Source organism: Hoplias malabaricus, chromosome 4 (assembly GCF_029633855.1).
Source record: "Hoplias malabaricus isolate fHopMal1 chromosome 4, fHopMal1.hap1, whole genome shotgun sequence".
NCBI classification, from domain to species: domain Eukaryota; kingdom Metazoa; phylum Chordata; class Actinopteri; order Characiformes; family Erythrinidae; genus Hoplias; species Hoplias malabaricus.
The window spans coordinates 37,774,589-37,793,801 of record NC_089803.1 but is presented as its reverse complement, the minus strand read 5'-3'; the positions used below and the strand labels follow the sequence as shown (position 1 = coordinate 37,793,801).

At 36.8% G+C, this 19,213-nt stretch overlaps 2 protein-coding genes across 4 annotated transcripts in view; one reads left to right on the top strand and one right to left on the bottom strand.

Moving 5' to 3' along the window:
- Positions 1-4,712, bottom strand: part of myrf (myelin regulatory factor) — a 35,619-nt gene extending 30,907 nt beyond the window's left edge. For 2 of the 3 annotated variants that reach the window (XM_066667809.1, XM_066667810.1), the window contains exon 1: positions 4,243-4,712. In XM_066667809.1, coding sequence (XP_066523906.1) covers positions 4,243-4,275 — 33 coding nt within the window. In that variant the 5' untranslated portion in view covers positions 4,276-4,712. Of the gene's footprint in view, positions 1-2,683; positions 2,794-3,551; positions 3,580-4,242 lie in introns of those variants that run through there. The other variant, XM_066667811.1, reaches the window with a different exon arrangement.
- LOC136694336 (transmembrane protein 80-like) lies at positions 665-18,015 on the top strand. The gene is made up of 7 exons (XM_066667812.1): positions 665-758; positions 9,907-9,986; positions 11,645-11,661; positions 11,961-12,054; positions 13,080-13,172; positions 13,304-13,505; positions 16,733-18,015. The coding sequence occupies exons 2-7, from the start codon at positions 9,968-9,970 to the stop codon at positions 16,743-16,745; spliced, it is 438 nt and encodes a 145-aa protein (XP_066523909.1). The 5' UTR covers positions 665-758; positions 9,907-9,967; the 3' UTR covers positions 16,746-18,015.
- The last annotated feature ends 1,198 nt before the right edge of the window (positions 18,016-19,213 follow it).

Genomic DNA, 19,213 nt, shown 5'->3' with positions numbered 1-19,213 from the left:
ATATTATGTTTTGTGACTTGAATCAAGTAAATCTTGTGCAATATTGTTGCTCTCAGAGCAAAATCTTTTATTTTGTCAATTAAATGTTTTAGAAGACAAAGTAAAACTTCTTCAATGATAATGAACTTTAATGTAATAGGATTGTTTGAAAGACACTTTGGACCATTTCTGTTAACACAATGCAAAGGGGTTCTCGTGTTTTGATAATGACAAAAATGGAGCTTCAAATTATTACAGCTCATTTTCTTACACATTTTACTATCAGCATTATGTACATGTCCTTCTTACTTACTCTAATGTACTGTTATTTTTCTAGCTTCACTGTCAGGATTCTTCAGTGTTGGCTTCACTGTCAGGATTCTGCCAGTTGCAATCTGACCGACTATACATCTACGTATACACACTTCCATGTATTGTTTTTTACTGGCTCTGCTACTGGTTTGACGTGAAAGGCCGCCTCCTTCTACACGTCATGCCAGAATAACAGACTTGTGATTGGTCCTTTAGCGTGTCTATCGAATTTCTTTTCCCGCAGTAGTAGGTGGTTCTTGTCCACGTTTTGTGACAAAAGTAACAAGGGACAATTACGAGCCTACCCCATTGTAAACAAGTAACGTAAATGGGCACTGCTAATGTTAGCATTAGCGAACTTATCTGACAGCATTGCCCAAGTGTGGCTGAATCTGAAAGACCTAGACCGGCTCCTGTATTGTACAGAGCTGAAGTGTGGGCTTGTATTGGATTCCACAGCAAAGAAGGTAATACAAAGTACAGTGCATTCATGCTCACTTATATTTTTTGTTTTTTTGTTTTTTTTGCGCAGGAATTTTTAGGAATCCTGCAATCGCCTTTTCTTTCTGAGATAAAAACTGCTGATTACATTTTAAGTTGTAATTGCCATTTGTAGATAGCTTAAGAAGAGTTATGTTGGCTGTTACAGAAACTATGCGTTTTCTCATATTAAATACTTGAGATTGAGAAAAAAAAAAATCATACTACAGTAAAATGTGAACCTTTAAAGCAGAATCCAAAATAAGTCCACACTTCAGCTCTGAACACTTTTATTTTAATCAGAACAGCGGGAAGTGCTTTTATCATAATTCATGTAACATCCAACATCTGAACATATTAACAGTTGCATATATTGATTAAACGACAAAATAAATAAATTAAATTAAAATTACTTGCAGGATTCTTTAAGTAAACAAGTGAAATTGGTGTTGCACATACAGTTCCCATTGTTCTGATGAGAAGAAAAGTGTATTATTATGCACAAATATTTTATGCTTACACGTTTTATACCATGGCGCTTTTCCTAAAAATTTCAGTATATCACCTTGCTTGCAGTATTGCAATTTTTAGTAAAAGGGCCACCAACATCCTAAAAAGATTGCATTAGTTTTAGGGTTTCATTTCAACCCATTTCATGGCTCTGAACTGAATGACCGGTTTACGAGAATGCATTCAAAATATATGTGCAGGAGTAATTAACAAAAGAGTAATAACTTGGTCACTCACATAGAGTGAAATGAGATCGAGACTCTTTCAGCTGGGGGTCACATCAGTTTTATCAACAAACAGCTTTTCTCCCATTCTTTTGTCCTTTGTCTGACAGAACACAACAATGGTTGTCCTGAGTCCTTTCCAATAACACTAGCCCACTCTCCCAAAGACACACACATATAAACACACAGACAGATGCGTTCACACACACACACATACACACAAACACACACACACATGTATCCACATGGCAATAAATGGCTTTAACAATGGATAGGTTAATAGTATCTAAATATCAACTCCTGCACTAGTAAGAAAAAAGTCTCTAAAATTTCTACAAAACTTTCAAGCATCTGCCCTATAGTTTTGTAAACTATAAAACAGCCATGTAGATATTACAGCATTTAAGACATTGGCATAGCACAACTTGGGTCATCCTCATATAATCATCATAACTGTCATCACCTCAGAAGGAACATCCACCAAATATTTTAAATGTTTAAAGATAAATGAACACCCATGACAAATAAACAAAATAATTGAGCTAGAGCCAATATAATGCTTAATAGGTGAGTGTTATAAACTATTTGTTGTATCACAGAAAAGGAAAGCCAATGTACTTCTATATTAAGGCAACAAACATTTGTATATCTAAAACGGCCGTTTTTCAATAGTGAAACACACTTTTAAACCAACTTTACTGTCATGGATAGGGAGGTGAAGGAGTTAAAAAGTTAGGAAGAGAATGCAGAAGCAAGTGCTGAGGTGGATGATGTTTATTAGACACACAAATTACACAACCATACATGTAAGAAAAAACTTGTAGGGTAGTGATCAACATGACGGTGTAGAAACAGACACAAAGAAAGACAAACTAGGATTTCTAAGACATGGCTTAAACAAGAAAAAACAATTGGATGCACCTGTGAGCCACATGACTGCCTAACAGATCACAGGTGTGGGGTTTGGCTAAGGGAGACAGGCAAGGAAACAGCACTTGGTAAAACATAAGGCCAAAACACAACTATAACAAGCAGTAAAGGATTTTTAATCTTAATTCAGTTTTATAGTAGTGTGAAATGTAAAATGCCAGTGTCATCATTCAGGTAACTGTTTTACTTAAACCATCTGAACAAGCCAAGTAGATTTTACAGTTAATCTGAAAACAAACACAACTCACTATTAAGCTGTACACATGCCCAGAGACTGCCATCCTGAGAGGCCGCAGTAAAGTCCAGAGGCTGAGCATCTCTCTCACTCCCCACAGAGGAATGTAAACATATGAAATTCCTGTTAAAGTCAAGACCAGCACTTGACAGCCGTGAACTCCAGAATAGGGTCTACAATGTTTACAGCGGATCACCATCTAATAAACAGCCCATCACACCTGTACTCTGAGCGTGACACATTACTGGGACCATTGCTAAACCCAGCTAGGAGCCTGTTATCATGCATCATTCCCGTCATCCAAAAATGGCATTGCCCTTAACATTACACTTAACAGTTAAAACTGTGATGTGGTCAGCATTTATGACCCCATTTGAAAATGTAGAGATTGACAAGAAAGAAGTTGGCAAACAGGAGAGTCATAGCCTGCATGGATAAAATGTGCCTTGGTGGCTCATTTACATCATCGCCTTAACACTGCTGATAACACTAATGGATATATCTAAAGTAGTTAAAGTATTACACTGTAGACAACAGCACTCAGATTAAGTGACGTATACTCACATGTTAGGTGCTCATAGTACTTAGAAACATGAATAAAAGAAGTGTTTTGCATGTCCTCCATCATCAGTGTATGTTTAAATAAAAAAAATGTATTATTCTATCAAATTGTTTTTATCGTTTTATACCTTTAGTAACAAATAATCTCTCTCTCTCTCTCTCTCTCTCTCTCTCTCTCTCTCTCTCTCTCTCTCTCTCTCTCCACCATTAGTCTTCTTTTTTGAGCATACATTCCAATATCATAATCTTCTCCTTTCCCCTCCCTCTCTTCCAAAATTTCCCAATTTTCTACTACTATCCTTCCAGGAAAATGAATTCACCTTAACCTTTCTGTGGAATGCGTCATCAAGGCCCATTGGTGTCTCTGTCCAGACTCTGGGCCCCAAAAGCCCCTCGTAGCCTTAAAGAACATCCAACAGCAGTCAACCTTCAATTACCCCCCACCCCATCCCCCAGAAGCAAACCCCCTTCCATCACTTTTATGGCAGTGGAGGCTGAAAGTCAAGGGCCCTGATGGAAAATCTCAATTCTTCCTTCAGCACAAAAAACACACACTAACGAATTGGATACAGAACTGGATTCTGACAGATGAAGATATTGCTTTGGAAACCTTTGGACTATAAAGCATTTTTACAGTGAAAATGTGCGTGAATGAATGCTTAGTTTTATTGTAAACTGATCCACAACAATGAAATACATGAAGGCAGTTATTCTAGCTGTCTGTGCTGATGTGTTAAAATTTAGTAACACAATTGAATCAAGACTACAGCACCTTCAGTGTATCCTCCACTAAATAACATACTCAGAGAATTTAGGCACAACATTAACAAAACGAATGTAACAGTCTATCTGTTCTTATTTCTCAACTTTTCACGACTTCTAGCTATTTGTTGAACTACGTAGTCTGAATCAGGTGCAGTGAAGAACTGGGCTCTTTCCAGTCCTTGTTTAACTCGACGTGGCGTGCCTTTAGACACAGCTTTACGAATGTGCGGTTCCCAACACTCTTACCTTCAAAAAATCTTTGTAGGGCTTCCGTTTCATCAACCACGTCCATCCTAGCGGGTCCAGGTTATAAACTCCATGTACGGTTCCCTCCGGCCGGTGGAAGTGGCGGGGGTCGGCAGTCTCTCAGACATTCATCCAGAGTGCCGCGGTTCTCGTTCTCACTGCTCTATATCACACACACACACACACACACTTCTGCTCCTCAGAGACTCACTCAAACACTCACACACAACCCTCAGGTCTTTCACTCTCTAACAGCGAACACTCTCCTCACCGAGAGGTCCTCCAAACGCTTTCGTATATTTATCGATTTAATTTTTTTTTTAAAGTACAGTCAACGTCTCTGCGTCGTGTTTTGAATCAATAGGTCACCTCTCAGGTGTTAATCCAGTACACATACTTCTCCAGCTTTAAACGACAAAAGATTAAGAATAAAGCGTATTTTGCGGTAAATTTAATATAAGAGTGTTTGTCTATAGACCAAACTCTGGAATAAGTTTCTTCTTTGCTGCCCACAGCTCCCTCTTTCCTCCTCCTCCTCCTCCTCCTCCGGATCTGAGCTACTGGGAAGATGCGCGATACACTCAGAAATCACACAGTGGTCATTGAAAACTTGGTCTAAGCGTGAAAAGAAACTAGGACAAATGTCGCATAGAAAAATCACTCTGCTCTTAAACTGAAACTGTGAGAAAGAAATACAGAGAGTTAGAATTAGCCAACAACAAAAAATGCATATAAACCTGAACATTTTCTAAAAAAAAAAAAAAAAAAAACCCTCGCGAGAAGTTACAAAATCTCTACGAAAGCTAAGCTAGCTTCAAGTACAGCTTTAAATTATCCCCTGAAATATCGAATCAGATGCATTTTTACAACACTGGAAATATTTTAGTTAAGTGTCAAATTTTATCACGGTCAGGGGGCGGTAAATTCACACATTGTACCGTGTAAATTTGAATATTGGCCCCCTTATCTAAAACAAGGTTTCAGGAAGACATTTAGAAGCTCTTTGAGCAAATTTTGTCTTTGAAAGGTTCCTGAAATATTAAATGTTTCCAGAAAAAAGTTTACTTAAATTACATTTAAGTGCCCCTAAATTTCATTAGATGAGCCTTATTTTTTTTTTTTAAATCACCCAACAGGTAGCCTAGCTGTCATACAGCTCCTTGGTTTTGACTGTGGGTTCAAACACTGCCGTGTCTCTGTGAGAGGAGTTTGGGGTGTTCTCGACATGTATGAGTGGGTTTCCTCCCACAGTGGTAAACACACAGGACGTTAGGTTACTGAAATGTCCATAGGTGTGAGTCTGTGGGTGTGATGGACTGATAACCTGTCCAGGATGTGTACCTGGCTTGCACCCAGCATTTAGACTCTGGACACACTGCAACCCTAAATAGTGGTTACAGAAAATGAAAAAGTTAAAACAAACAAACAAACAAAGAAAACTGGCTGCCCAACACATCTGAGAAGCATGTCTGAAAAAGTTTTGTTTAGAATAAAAAGACAAATGCATCCTATATACACTGAACGTACACTGTGAAAATGTATTTTAAATACAGTGTATAAACATACACTGAAATAAATATAGTCCTTTTAATGTCAGTCAGTTTTATTCTGGACAGAAAATTAAGAGAAAAAAGGGATGTTTAACAGTGTTAATGTGCCACATTCAAATTTTTCTACTACTAATAAACTACTAACAAAATTGAAACATAAATATTCTTATTAATGTGAAGCGTGTACTGTAGTTTTTAGTGTTTGAGTAAAATATGTAAATTAAACACACAACTAATTAGGGCACTGATCTTTAGTGTGAGCATTATGTGGGAATAGTGTTGGGATTTCAGGGGAAAAAATCGTATTTAATTGATTGGAATCTGTACCCAAACCCACATGAGTTAATGGTACAGTGGAGGTGGTGTATAATTTTTGCGTCCTTCTTGATTGTGCGAGTGAGGGAGTTTAGTGAGGGATTGTGAATGGATGAGGTGTAAAATGCTTGCAGTGAATGCTGTATGAGCTGAATGATCTGTTTCTCTTCTCTTTATCTGCGACCTCTTTACAGACAATAGTGCTGTGTGCCATCTCCTCCCTACTTATGAGATGCTGTTTTGTTGTCTTTATCCTCACAGCTGGAGCATCTCTCTCTCTCTCTTCTCTCTTTCTCTTCTCTCTCTCTCTCTCTCTCTCTCTTTCTCTCTCTCTCTCCTCTGTTTGACCTGAACAACGCGCCTGTTCTTTCCTTTACACAGTGTAGATTGTTTGGATGGACGCAAGCAACAAAAAAAAAAAAAAAGAAATACAGGCCTTGTAGGACAATGAAACATCTGGCCATGTTAATGCACTTCATTTCTCTGTGTGTATATCCAATATATGTCCTTGCACATGTGATCTTATACTATAAATATATTGCTTAATGTACATTTTTCTACACATCCTTGTACACTCTTCTTAATGTCTACTTATAGTAGATGGAGGAACGTTTTCAGATCTGAAAGAAGAGTGGAGCTTGATTTATAGTACTGTTTATCTAATGGTGACCGTTTTGATGTTCTTGGATTTAGTTATGTCTAATCTTTCCAGAAAGTAAGCATATAAAATAAATATTATTTTTAATTTAAATTAAATAAATAAAAGCATAGTGTTATAAATTTGAAATAATAATATTTAAAATAAAACATTTGTGCATACACATGGTTGTTAAAAGCATGCTTTCTCTGGTCATTAGCTTACAAACATTTCATTCTATGCATTGCTCTCATCGCTTACACTGACCCAAACAAATATCAGACAATCTCAGTTTGTTGTTGACAATGAGCATGTGTTTCCCTAATGTAAGACGCAGACAGAGAGAGGCTGGGGGGCACAAAAATTCTCTCAATTTCCCTTTCTCTCTCTCTCTGTTACACAACAGGTGTGTTTCCTCACAGCATTCTGACACATTTATCTCACCCTGCATTCCAACAAATTAAAGGGCCTAGATCATGAATACTCCTTGTTCCTTTTAAGAATGTGATGAAAATCGTAAACATTATTTTCCTTTAACATATCAGTAATTGCCCAGTCTAAGGTTCATATATGAAAATAGCACTGCAACATTACAGTCACTCATAAAAAAAAATTAATGAATTCCTTCATTCATTGTTTGTAACTGCTTATCCAGTTCAGAGTTGCGGTACAAACAATTCTATTTTATATAAATTCATTAAATATAAAGCAGAAAAAAAGTTGGTTGAAAATAGTCACATGCAATTTATAACTGTTTTCAGTACAAAAACTCACACAACTGTAGGACAAAAGTGTGTGTTTGTGGGTGGGGTGAGCCAAAAAACAAAAAATGGATGTAGAAGGAAATTTAAACAGAATCATAGGATAAGAGAACAACAAGCATAACAATATCTCTAATCTAATGCTCAATGTATTACTGCTTTTCTTTTATACTTTATTGTTTACTTCATGGGCAGCACGGTGGTGCAACGGTTCAAGTCCAGCTCCGGGTGACTGTCTGTGAGGACTTTGGTGGGTTTCCTCCAGGTGCTCTGGGTTCCTCCCACGGTCCAAAAAATATATGTTGGTAGGTGGATTGGCATTCAAAAGTGTCCATAGGTGTGTGTGTGTGTGTATGTGTGTGTGTCGCCCTGTGAAGGATTGGCGCCCCATACAGGGCGGGCTCCCGCCTTGCAGCCAGTGATTCCAGGTAGGCTCCGGACCCACTGCGACACTGAACTGGATAAGCAGTTATAGACAATGAATGAATGAATGAATGAATGAATGAATGAATGAATGAATGCTCCCGTTTCCTCCCACGATCCAAAAACACACATTTGTAGGTGGATTGGCAATTCAAAAGTGTCCATAGGTGTGAGTGTGTGAGTGAATGTGTGTGTGTGTGTGTGTGTGTGTGTGTGCGCTTGTTGCCCTGTGAAGGACTGGTGGCGCAAATGTTTACTTAAGTAATTTTTATTTAAAATCTCATTTATTATAGTTTCAATATTGTCTTTTTACTGCTATTTATTATATTTACATATGCTATCTCTATAATTTTCTTTATTCTATATCCTAGCAATATGCCACACAGATACAAATAAATATTGAAATAATTGTCAGTACATGCCTTCTTTTTGATGTTAAATAAATAAATGTATGATTTTTTTTTTCAGTTTGTACTTATCTGTGCATAAGCTAATATAAGTTGATGCTGTGGCTTTGTGTGCTCAACTGGTGTGTGTGTGTGTGTGTATGTGTGTGTGTGCCCCCACACACATTGGTAAATTCATTCATAAATTCAGTCTTTGTTGTTCAGTACTTTACAGCAATGCAATGTACAATTATTTTTTTAAGCATTTTTGCTTGTAAGTCACAACCCTCCACTAAATTTCTACCTATTTCATCAGTAAAAATTGTCTTTTAAATGTAGTTGTTTAATCAATTAACCAAAAACATATCATTTTAAATAAAATGTACATTTTCAATTTATAACCACTATTGCATGTTGTTGCGCCAAAGTAATGTACTTAAATCGACCCCTTATTACCACTATTATTATTTATTTATTTATTTTGCATTACTATTACAATTGTCCATTGTGCTCTATGGAAGGTAACAAAATGTGTGAAAATATTTTTCATCAAAGTGGAACTGCCCTTACTTTGCCTCAACGGATCCTTTTCTTTTCAATTGTGAGCGCAGTGCATGATGGGTTGTGTTGTGTTCACGAGCTCTCAAAACACTGCGTCCAGTCAATCAGGAGAGAGCACACCGGATGCGTCATACGTAAACAGAAGCTCAACAGGAGATTGTGGGAAAATAAGATAACGTGTTGTGGCACTTTAATTGAACTTCACCAGCAGAAACATAAACACAAGAAGATGAACCAACACAACGGCTACAATTTTTACGATGGAAAGAGAGAATAAGAAGCGAACATAGCTTTTTTATTCTCCAGCTTCGTTTCACCTTAAATGGGGCAGCAGTTTACTTCCAGTCCTCTGTAACTGCTTTATTATTTAAAGTGGAACGAAAATGTAAAATATAAAGAAGTTATTTAAGATGCAGGATGACATGCACGCACAAACAAACACAACAAAATACGAGGCAAACCCACTAACACTAAACTACCCAACGGTTAAGCTAAATATTGAAAAAGGTGGGCCCGCTGTGCATGCTGGGAGCCCTTCCTGAGCGTACCAAAGCCCCGCCCACAGCCATAACTCACAATTTCAAGTTAATTTCACGCCTTCAAATGTCCTCTTCATTGGAGTAATTTAACAACTTGAGTTGAAAGGCTGGAAACTCATAAAAATCCAGTTGAAATCACAAAGCGTAAATGTAAATTAGAAAAATATATGTTGTCATGACTTAATTTTTTTTACAGTGTATGAACTTGTGTTTATATAATGACAACGTTAACAACATATGCATTTTACATGTCGAACTATATTTCAATTTGAGAGGGAGATAGAGAGTTTTTGTTGTTGTTGTTCTGTTTTAAACTGAACTTTATTAATGCCATAATTTTACCTTCCACCAGTTAACACTGACCCGCATGAAAATACTGAAAAATTCAGGCTGTTACTCAGTCCATACAAAAGTGTGTAGAAAACAAACAGACAAACAAAAAACAAATAGAGAGAGCTCACCTTTTCTTTTTCTCTCGCTCCTTTTCACCAGGTGGCGGTAAAGTGTCTTATAAAGATGCAGATGCAGGAGAGAAGGAGCCCAGAGAACCGTCATGGCCACGGGGAGAGCGGGTAAACTCAAGCTTATCTGTTGCCATAGAGACTTAGCGCTGTAAGATACAGTCTGTAGAGATATTAGCTACGTTTTTAAAGTTAAACATAATTATTATGTTAGATATTGATATACCTTTTTTTGAATGCAGAAGTGGTTATATACTTTTACCAGCGCTGTTATTTAGTTTGCCTGATATTGTGAACTACTGACCATACTGAAATAATATTAGAATTGTACGTTCCTCATACGCTACATTTTAAAACTGTGTCTTAATTTATCCGCGTAGGATTCAGTGCTAACGATAATCAGCTGTGGACTCGTCGAATATCTCCTCTGTGCTCTTCAGTTTTAAAATGCATGCTATTAATGGGCGCTTCTGTCCTTACATCAACTGAAATATCTAAGGGAAAAATAGATCAAAATGAAACCAATTATGGCTTATTTTTGTTTTAAAATAAAGGCTATATTTTTGTATGTCACCATTAAACTAATCTTAATTAGCTCAGGTGTCAGTGTGCTTGCTACAAATATAAGCAGTGTGCAAGGAATATTTGACGAAATGATTGAAAAAAATAAGTAATATTCCTTTGTAATAATTTAGATCAAAAGACATTTGAAAAGAATAACAGCTGAAAAGATTAAAAGAAAAAAAAGTTTCTCTCTTTAATGTTACCATAGCATTGAGTCCTGAAGCCCACTCCCATTTTTGAAACACACTCCATGGCTAAATGTTTGTAGACACGTGGTCATCCAACATTTCCCATGATATTAAGGGTATTTATTGGTACTCTGTTTTTCTGCCAAACATACTGGATGGAGGCTTGGATTCCTGCGCAGCAGCTCATGAGCAGAAATGGCAAATCTTCTGCTGGCAGAACCAGCCAGTTTATTCACCAGTTTCATTAGAGACGGCCAATACACCAGCAGCTCTCCGCCAGTTCATCACCAAATTTTGTAGTGTTTTCATGCAGTTGTTGCTCAAGTTTTTCCTGAATTTGTGGGTACAAGAAAACTAATTAATTCACTGGGGTAAGGCAGCTGCCTTTTACAAAAAACACATTAACATAGCCACATGTAAGGTTTGTGTGTTGGGCTACTAGTGATCACTGCACATGAAAACCACAAAAAACTATCTGCTTTAAAATAACTTTTTTTAATGAGTAGTTCATAAAAACAAAACATATCAGTTCAATATTTATCATACTATATACATATGAATTATGATGTGAGTACTGCAGTGTTTAAGCATGGCACAGTTCACCATCATCATCATCTTTCCTGCTTAACACTAGAAGTGCAAAGTGCTGGTCATTAGAACTCTGACCTCCCCCTTTCTTGCACTCGATTGCAGGGCCCTCCTTTAATGACATTTCCAATAATTATCCTGTATATATCTTAGGAACCTTAAATGTTTTAAAACATTACTGTGAAGACTGGTTTAGGCTCCTTTCTGGGCATCAGCCTTTTAAGTTTTTTAAACTCCTGCAACGCATACATAAATAAACAAAGGACTACATATAGAAACGAATTTAAAAAAATAAAAAATAAACCAAAAAGTAAAATAATAGTTTAATTACAAAACAACAGTAAAATACTGTTTTTACTACTGATTAATAGCAATATGATATATGATTGTATAATTAAATCTTTCTGTCTTTAACTTCCTTTTCTTTAGGAAGAAATTCCAGCGTTGTATCCTTTTTCTAATGTATGCTATCCAATAACCAAACAGTGCACAAGCAATTCTTTAGCCACCAAATTGGAGCTATTAGTATAGTTGGTGCAATATTAATGTCTGGGCTAACGACATGCAATGAATTAGACTGCTTTATGTTAGTCAGCTCAAGTAGCAACCTTTTTGTTGTGGCAATTAGGGCAGTAAGACAAGTTCGTAAACAGTTTTACTATTTAAACAGAAGATTTTGTGTGTATTTATAACAACAAACATGCTTTACTAAAGTGTAAAGTAAAGCCTATACCACCTTCTATAGCTCTCCTCTGTGTTCCTCCAAATACTGCTGTACTTCTCTGCATTTTATAGCTTATTCTACTTCCTTGCCAGCCTCTGCCTGATTATCTACAAAAGTGAGTATGTTATTGAATAAGTCATTAATAGAGCAATCAGTCATTTTCTTAATTGTGTTACCCAATGGCCATTATACTGTTACTTTGAGACTTGGATGTATCACGTCTCAGGACTCAATTTGTAGAGAATAATCTAGTTGTTTTTCAAGGACTATAATTTGATTCTTCATCGTATGTGAGAACATTCATTCATTCATTATCTGTAACTGTATATCCAGTTCAGGGTCGCGGTGGGTCCAGAGCCTACCTGGAATCATTGGGTGCAAGGCGGGAATACACCCTGGAGGGGGCGACAGTCCTTCACAGGGCAACACAGACACACATACACATTCACTCACACACTCGCACCTACGGACACTTTTGAGTTGCCAATCTACCTATCAACGTGTGTTTTTGGACTGTGGGAGGAAACCGGAGCACCCGGAGGAAACCCACACGAACACGGGGAGAACACACCAATTCCTCACAGACAGTCACCCAGAGTGGGAACCGAACCCACAACCTGGAGCTGTGTGACTGCGAAACTACCTGCTGCGCCACCGTGCCGCCCCATGTGAGAACACTTATGGAAAAATGTAGACATAATATATAATAACTGATATTAATATGGATTGGGTGGTACAGTGGCACCTCAGTTTGTGTGCCTTCGACACAGCTCCAGGGTCTCAGGGATCTGGGTTCAGTACCTGCCTTGGTTCACTGTCTGTGAGGAGTTTGGTATGTTCTCCCCATGTCTGAATGGATTTCCTCCAGGTTCTCCAGTTTCCCCATACAGTCCAAAAACACACGCTAAATGGGCTTGCTCTGCAAAAGTGTCTACAAATGCAGATGTGAGATTGACTAATACCCGCTGCAAACCTGAGCAGGATTACGCTATTATAGAACATTAAAAGATTAATTAATAAATACTGAGTAATATTTTTTGGTAGTAAAAATGACTTTTTGTTGCTTTAAGTAATTGCTACAACACATCATTCATTTCAGTAGTATTAAAATTATATGGCAGTGTGTTTTGTGTGTTACAGGCCAGGTGCTGAGTTACCCAGATAGTGATTTGGTTCTTGATCTATGTTTGCTCCTGCTTATGGCTGTCTTAGATGCTATCAGGTTCTACTGGGGTAAGCCAGGACCAATTCATCAGAATAATACACTTGAATTAATTCACAGCTATATTACATGATTTGAATATTGTGTATTTTATGTTTTTTACTAATTCATAGCTTTCTGCATATGTTTCTGGCTATTGTAGGAGTGAGAGGCAACTTGCAGGAGAGTGAGAAATATGTAGGTGCCAACCTCCTCGTCACAGGAGCCACATTGCTGTTGGCAGTGTATTTCCTGGTGTGGCAGTCTTATGTACTGAGAGCTGATGTCATCATTAACAGTATCATGCTCTGTGTCTATGGCCTTGCTGGAGTAGTTGGCTTTGGAGCCCTAGCACGCTTCACCAGGTCAGAATTCAAGGGTTACATTTGGGAACAAGTGAAATGATAATGTTCATGTCAAAAGAAAAGAAAACCACAACTTGTCTAGATCTAGATTTATTATTGCATTATGTGACCTTGCTCTGTTCTGAGCACTAGGTTTCTTTTCTTTTCAAACAACTCTTCATCGGGATAGACAGACACTGCGGTGAAAATGTTACTTTCATAGAGTGAGCAAATAGCAGAAATGCTTTCTGCTTCCCTTCTTATTTTATTTGTAAGTAAGAATATTGGCAGTCAGATATGCGTTTCATCTGTTCCACAGTAATTGTGGTCCCAATAGCAGTTCTCACAATAACTCATGGTGATTGCATTTATTGAGCAGGGAAGAGCAGTCAGTATATGTGAGTTATCAATTAATTATTTCTTTTTCACCTCTTCTTAGCACAATTCCTGCCATTAAAACATTCATAAACAAACATCTTTATATGGCCGTGTGCATCCTTGTAGATCACCTTTGACTGCTATAAGGTGATGGCTCATATAAGGAACAAAGTCAAAGATCAAGAACATTAACGTAAACAAGTCTAGACTCACTTTTTTAATAGAGCCTTTATACTGTAACTTAATCAGTGTAACACATTTTAAATGTTTAAATGCTTCTTAGTCAGTGCACACAGTTTTCATATAACAAAAAATTCAGGATCAGATATAAGTATCACATTGATGCTGACCTGATTTCTCTTCATCCAGATTGTCTTGCTCTCTTTGCCAGTGGATTTTTTTTTCTTTTTTTTTTTTGTCTCTTTGTTTTTGGGCATGAATGAAATCAGCTCATTTTCTGTACATCAGTCTTTAGGTTTGAATTATTTATATGTCCTTCATTCATGGGTCTTGTCACTTTATCTGTGCCCTTATGTGGGAGCACGGCTTTCGTGTGTCTGCTGCTTTGTTCCTAGACTCATTAAAGATGCCTTTGTGCAGGTCATGACGACATAGCCTCTATAACAGTTACAGCAACATCAAATAAAATGAGTACACGGTAATTAGTACACAATAATAACTAATATTTTAAACTGGCTTTGGAAATAAAGCTAAATGTACATAACTGAAAAGCAATAGGGATTATTGTGTAAATGGATAATGGTGCAAAATTAAATATGGACATATCACAAACTGACTGAATTGAAAAAAGTAGAGTTTTAAACATTAGTGAGCTCAGTGTATGGCTTTAAAATGGTTTTCACAATATTTTCTGATGTATATTCTTTATTAAATTTGGCCAATATTGTAAATTGTACTTTGTACTTCTACAATTAAAAACTGTAGTCCATCTGTGGCTCTGACAGAACCCCCACAGGACCACCACTGTGCAGGTATGATTTGGGCAGTGGGTCATTCTCAGTGCTGCAGTGACACTGACATGGAGATGGTATGTTAGTGTGTATTGTGTTGGTATGAGTGGATCAGACACAGTGCTGGACTGTGTATAAGCATGCTCCAAATACAGTTATCTACCTATTGTTGCAGTCTAAAGAAAAACATGCATCTCCAAAATAGTAAGTTACAGGAGAAGGAAAAACATTTCTTAAATTTAAATGGAAGTCAGTGTAAAAATATTTTTTTCCAAGTAATTTCGCAGTATTTTTGTTTGACCATTCATCACAAAATGTTTACAAATTGTGAACAACATCTGCTGTGTTCAGATGATGTAGTAAACTAAAAACTAAAATAGATTTTCTTTGGACGGAGATGATATAAAAATGCCGCATGTTTGACAGGACGATAATGTTATAGATAAAATTGTCTCAAACTAGAGTTTTTTTAATTATTAAATACTAATATATATACTCTAATTCGTATATTAATTTAATTGACCTTAAATTGGTGTTAGTAACCGAGTCAGTGAATTTAACATTAATTTTGCTATTTAGTGTTGTAATAATTGTAATAATAGTATTTATATATATTTTTCTCTATAATTAGTGTTTGTCGTTCTGTTTCAATGTAACTTAATGTTTTTTTCCCTTAATCCAAAAAGAGTTACACCAGTGTAATCTGTTGCCTTTATCTTATCTTAAGACTCTTTAAGACACTCAAGTCTTAAGAGCTCTAAGAGCTGTCAATGGTTAAATATTGATGTGAATTTAAATGAAGATGCCAGGCAGACTTAGCGGCCAAATTCAGTATTTGCTGCTCTACAAGTCAGTGTTATCTGAGATGCACTGAGGCGAAGTGGGTTTCTACATTGCTTTTTCAGAGCTGTGCCATCACATTAATAGTCCCCACTGTTGTTGTCTCAATATAGGTTAAGGAACACCAATTAAGCTTTGTTTGAACAATTTAGGATCACATTTACTGATTGTTTTTGTAAACAAAGTCTGTTGAGAATAAGTCTAAAACTGCTTTTAACATTATGACCACCTCATTGTTTGTACATTCACTGTCAATTCTCTGTCAGTGGTGTGTTATCGTGTGTTTCGGTGGTACGAGTGGATCAGACACAGCAGTGCTGCTGGAGTTTGTAAACACTGTGTCTACTCACTTTATTGTCCACTCTGTTAGACACACCTACGTCTTTGTTCCAGATGTAGATGTAAAGTCAGAGACAGTAGCTCATTTGTTGTTGTTGTTTGTGTTGGTCGAGCCCTAGTCCATCACAAGTGGAAACAGGATGCTGTTAGCTGGATATATTTGATAAGTGGACTATTCCCAGTCCAGAAGGGTTTGAAAATTCCAGCAGCATTGCAGCAGCAAGTCTGATCCAGTCATATCAGCGCAACACACACTAACACATCACCAAGTCAGTGTCACGGCAGTGGGGGCCCTGACCATGGAAGAACAGAGTGTAAAGGGGCAAATGGAGTAGGCAAATCAACAGATGGACTACATTCTGTATTTGTAGATCTACAAAGTGCTCCTGTATGGTGAGTGGAGTTAACAGAATAGACAACGAATGTAGAAACAGTGAGGTGGTCATATTATTATGGCTGATTAGTGTAAATTAGCATTTCATTACCTGTATAAGATGAAGATGTGTTTTAATAGGGGGGAAAAAACTAAATTCAGGATTTACATTTAAACAGCATGACTGAAGCTGATGCCCTTATCCAGAGCAACATACAGTTCTACTTATAATACAGTTGTGGGCCTGTTGGGCATGAATGAACTGTTGTGCATATTGCCCAAGTGTGTTACTTTTATATATTTACATTTCTTTTGTCATTCTTATATGCCTTTCTTATATTTTTCAGGGCTTACTCATGAGACACTGAACGCATCTTCTCATCTATCGATCCACATCCAGTGTGACTATAGGCTCCTTCATGACTGCTCTTCTGCACATCCTGAAACGTATCCGCCAGTACAGGTTTAGCAAAATAAAGTGGTCTGAACTTATCAATTGCTGTGCAATAAACTGTATTCTGTAATCGGCATAAGCTGATTAAACCATTAAATTGGTTTGTTTCAAATGTTAGCTGGAGAAGCCCAATATGTGGCAAATGGGTCACTTGTATCTGTAGGTGTATTTGCTTTAGTTTTGTAACATTTTTACATATGTGGCAAGAGCTTATGGGTCTTAAGAAAGCCAACCCTGAAACAATACAACTTATAGAAGTTTGTCATGGATTCTGTGAGTCAGTTTCTCAGACATGGATTAGGATTATATTACTTTGCAAATGGTAATCTGCCAATGAAAAATTGTTTAGTCTAATTTAGGCTTAATCTAGGTCTAAGAAAGTGGCCCTGAAAGTTTTCACTGAAATGATCACTGTTCTCCTTTTGCAAGTTTAATATTTTGCAGGTGAAATAATTCTTGGCTTTGGAGCATTTGAATGTAAAGTATAACATTTCAACAATGAACTTTATTAATTATGGTTTAGTAACTTTTCTTTTTTTTAATCCTGTAGCTGTTTTTAAATTTGAATTGTCAGAAATCTTAGTCAGTGACCCTGACATTTTCTAGCTTTAATAGAAAGTTTTATATGACGGTCATTAATGGCATTCCATGGAAATAGAAGCACTATTCACCGAAATTCAATTGTAGGAATTTCAGTGATTGTTTACTGACATTGATTACAATATGGTTGCGGTCAGACTATTTTGTCATTTTAAGCAGCACACAGACTACAAAACTTTGGTATGTAAAGGTTTTATTTGATTTTTCTTTTTTGTTTTGTGGACAAAGGAAAGTAGTCTTTTCATTTTGAGACAGAGGTTTTGTGTTGGTTCATTGTGCTCTCCAGCAGAGGGCGTGTAGTTACGTGAATAAAGCGTGTGTGATTAAGACTAGTGTGCTGTGACCTTGTTTCAGTGTGAATCATTTCGGTCATCTCAGGTGATGATGGCTATTACATTGATGGAATGTCTCGAACAAATTCATTCATGCAAATCAGTTTGCAGCATGTGTTCAGTGCAACAATGTTTCATTTTAATTATCTAAATTTAAAAACTGAAGATGGGCTTATTGCCATTAAATTATTTGATCAATACGAATCCCCATTACAAAATGTGATGGCTTTAGAGTGATTATTATTTTGAATGACAAATAAATACTATAGTCTTTCTTTGAACTGAAACATAGTGAAGAAGATTTTTTTTAATGACCTGGCAAATGTTCTCTTATTCATGTCTGTGGATGTTAATGTCATTTAGACAAACACTGAGAGCAGTGTTTTAGTGTTCTAATATTAATGTATGTGCATCTTTTTTCTTTTTTTTTTTTATAAAAAATGAAGGACAAAACAAAATCAAAGGGCTGTTAGTTAGCGTTATAAAAAAAGGAATTCCTCTTTTGGAGTCTCAGTGCATTCCAATGCAAGGTGATGTTCCACACTGTTGCTCCATTTTGACTCTTCTCTTTGAAGCTGCCTCTCCTTTACCATACAAACTGGAACAAACCCACAGAGTAAACACAGAGCATATGTTTGTTATTTCCAGGGAAATTTTGTTTTACCAAACAGACATTTAATTAAAATAGTTAAAATATTTATTTTGTCTAAATAAATTGTGTCAGCGTTCACTGTTGTCTGATGGAGGGAAGAAATTAGCAAGGATGTAATGATATTCATTTTTAAGTTTGATAAGATTCTGACGTCAACATTTGATTTAATTGCTGATATTGTGTTGAGTATATGACTGTAAAATATGTTTTGTTTATATATAGTTGGAATTATGTACTACTATACAGAGTGATTCTGATTTGATTAAAACAATAGAGCAGCATGCTGTTAAAACAGAGCTGAGGTCAAGAGAGGCACAGTTGTCTAAGGGTTAGCTCTATCAGCAGGAGATTGTGATTTTGATCCCTGGTGAAGGAACTGCTGTCTGTGACCAGGAGTACAGTCGGCCCTTTCCTTCTCTAATTACTCAGCACAAGCTGACAACAGCACTGGACAGTTAGTGTTCTCCAAGAGTTGTCTAACTGTTCCTGGTGTTAGAGGCCGTATGAAAAGAAGTACAAATCTCACAGGAATCATGGTAACCTTAATTCATCCAGCTGTGTGTCCTTGTGTGATTGACAGTGACCTAGCAACAGGGTGAAATTTGCAGAAAGTTAGATCATTAAAATGTCATCTCAAAATACCATATAGTGTTATAATTGTCTACGTCTTCCAGTGTCTATTTTTGATATAACTTTAAATTCCGTTGCGCTGCTTTGAAATTTCAGAAATCTGCTTTTTTTCCCCTTGGTAGAGTTGGCTTGCGGTTTCTATCAGCAGTAACTCCTTAAT

Bases quoted from the DNA above. Each gene is read 5' to 3' on its own strand.
- LOC136694336 (XM_066667812.1), top strand. The intron at 12,055-13,079 runs GTGAGTATGTTA...TGTGTGTTACAG, and splicing joins CTGCCTGATTATCTACAAAA to GCCAGGTGCTGAGTTACCCA. The intron at 13,173-13,303 runs GTAAGCCAGGAC...TGGCTATTGTAG, and splicing joins TGCTATCAGGTTCTACTGGG to GAGTGAGAGGCAACTTGCAG.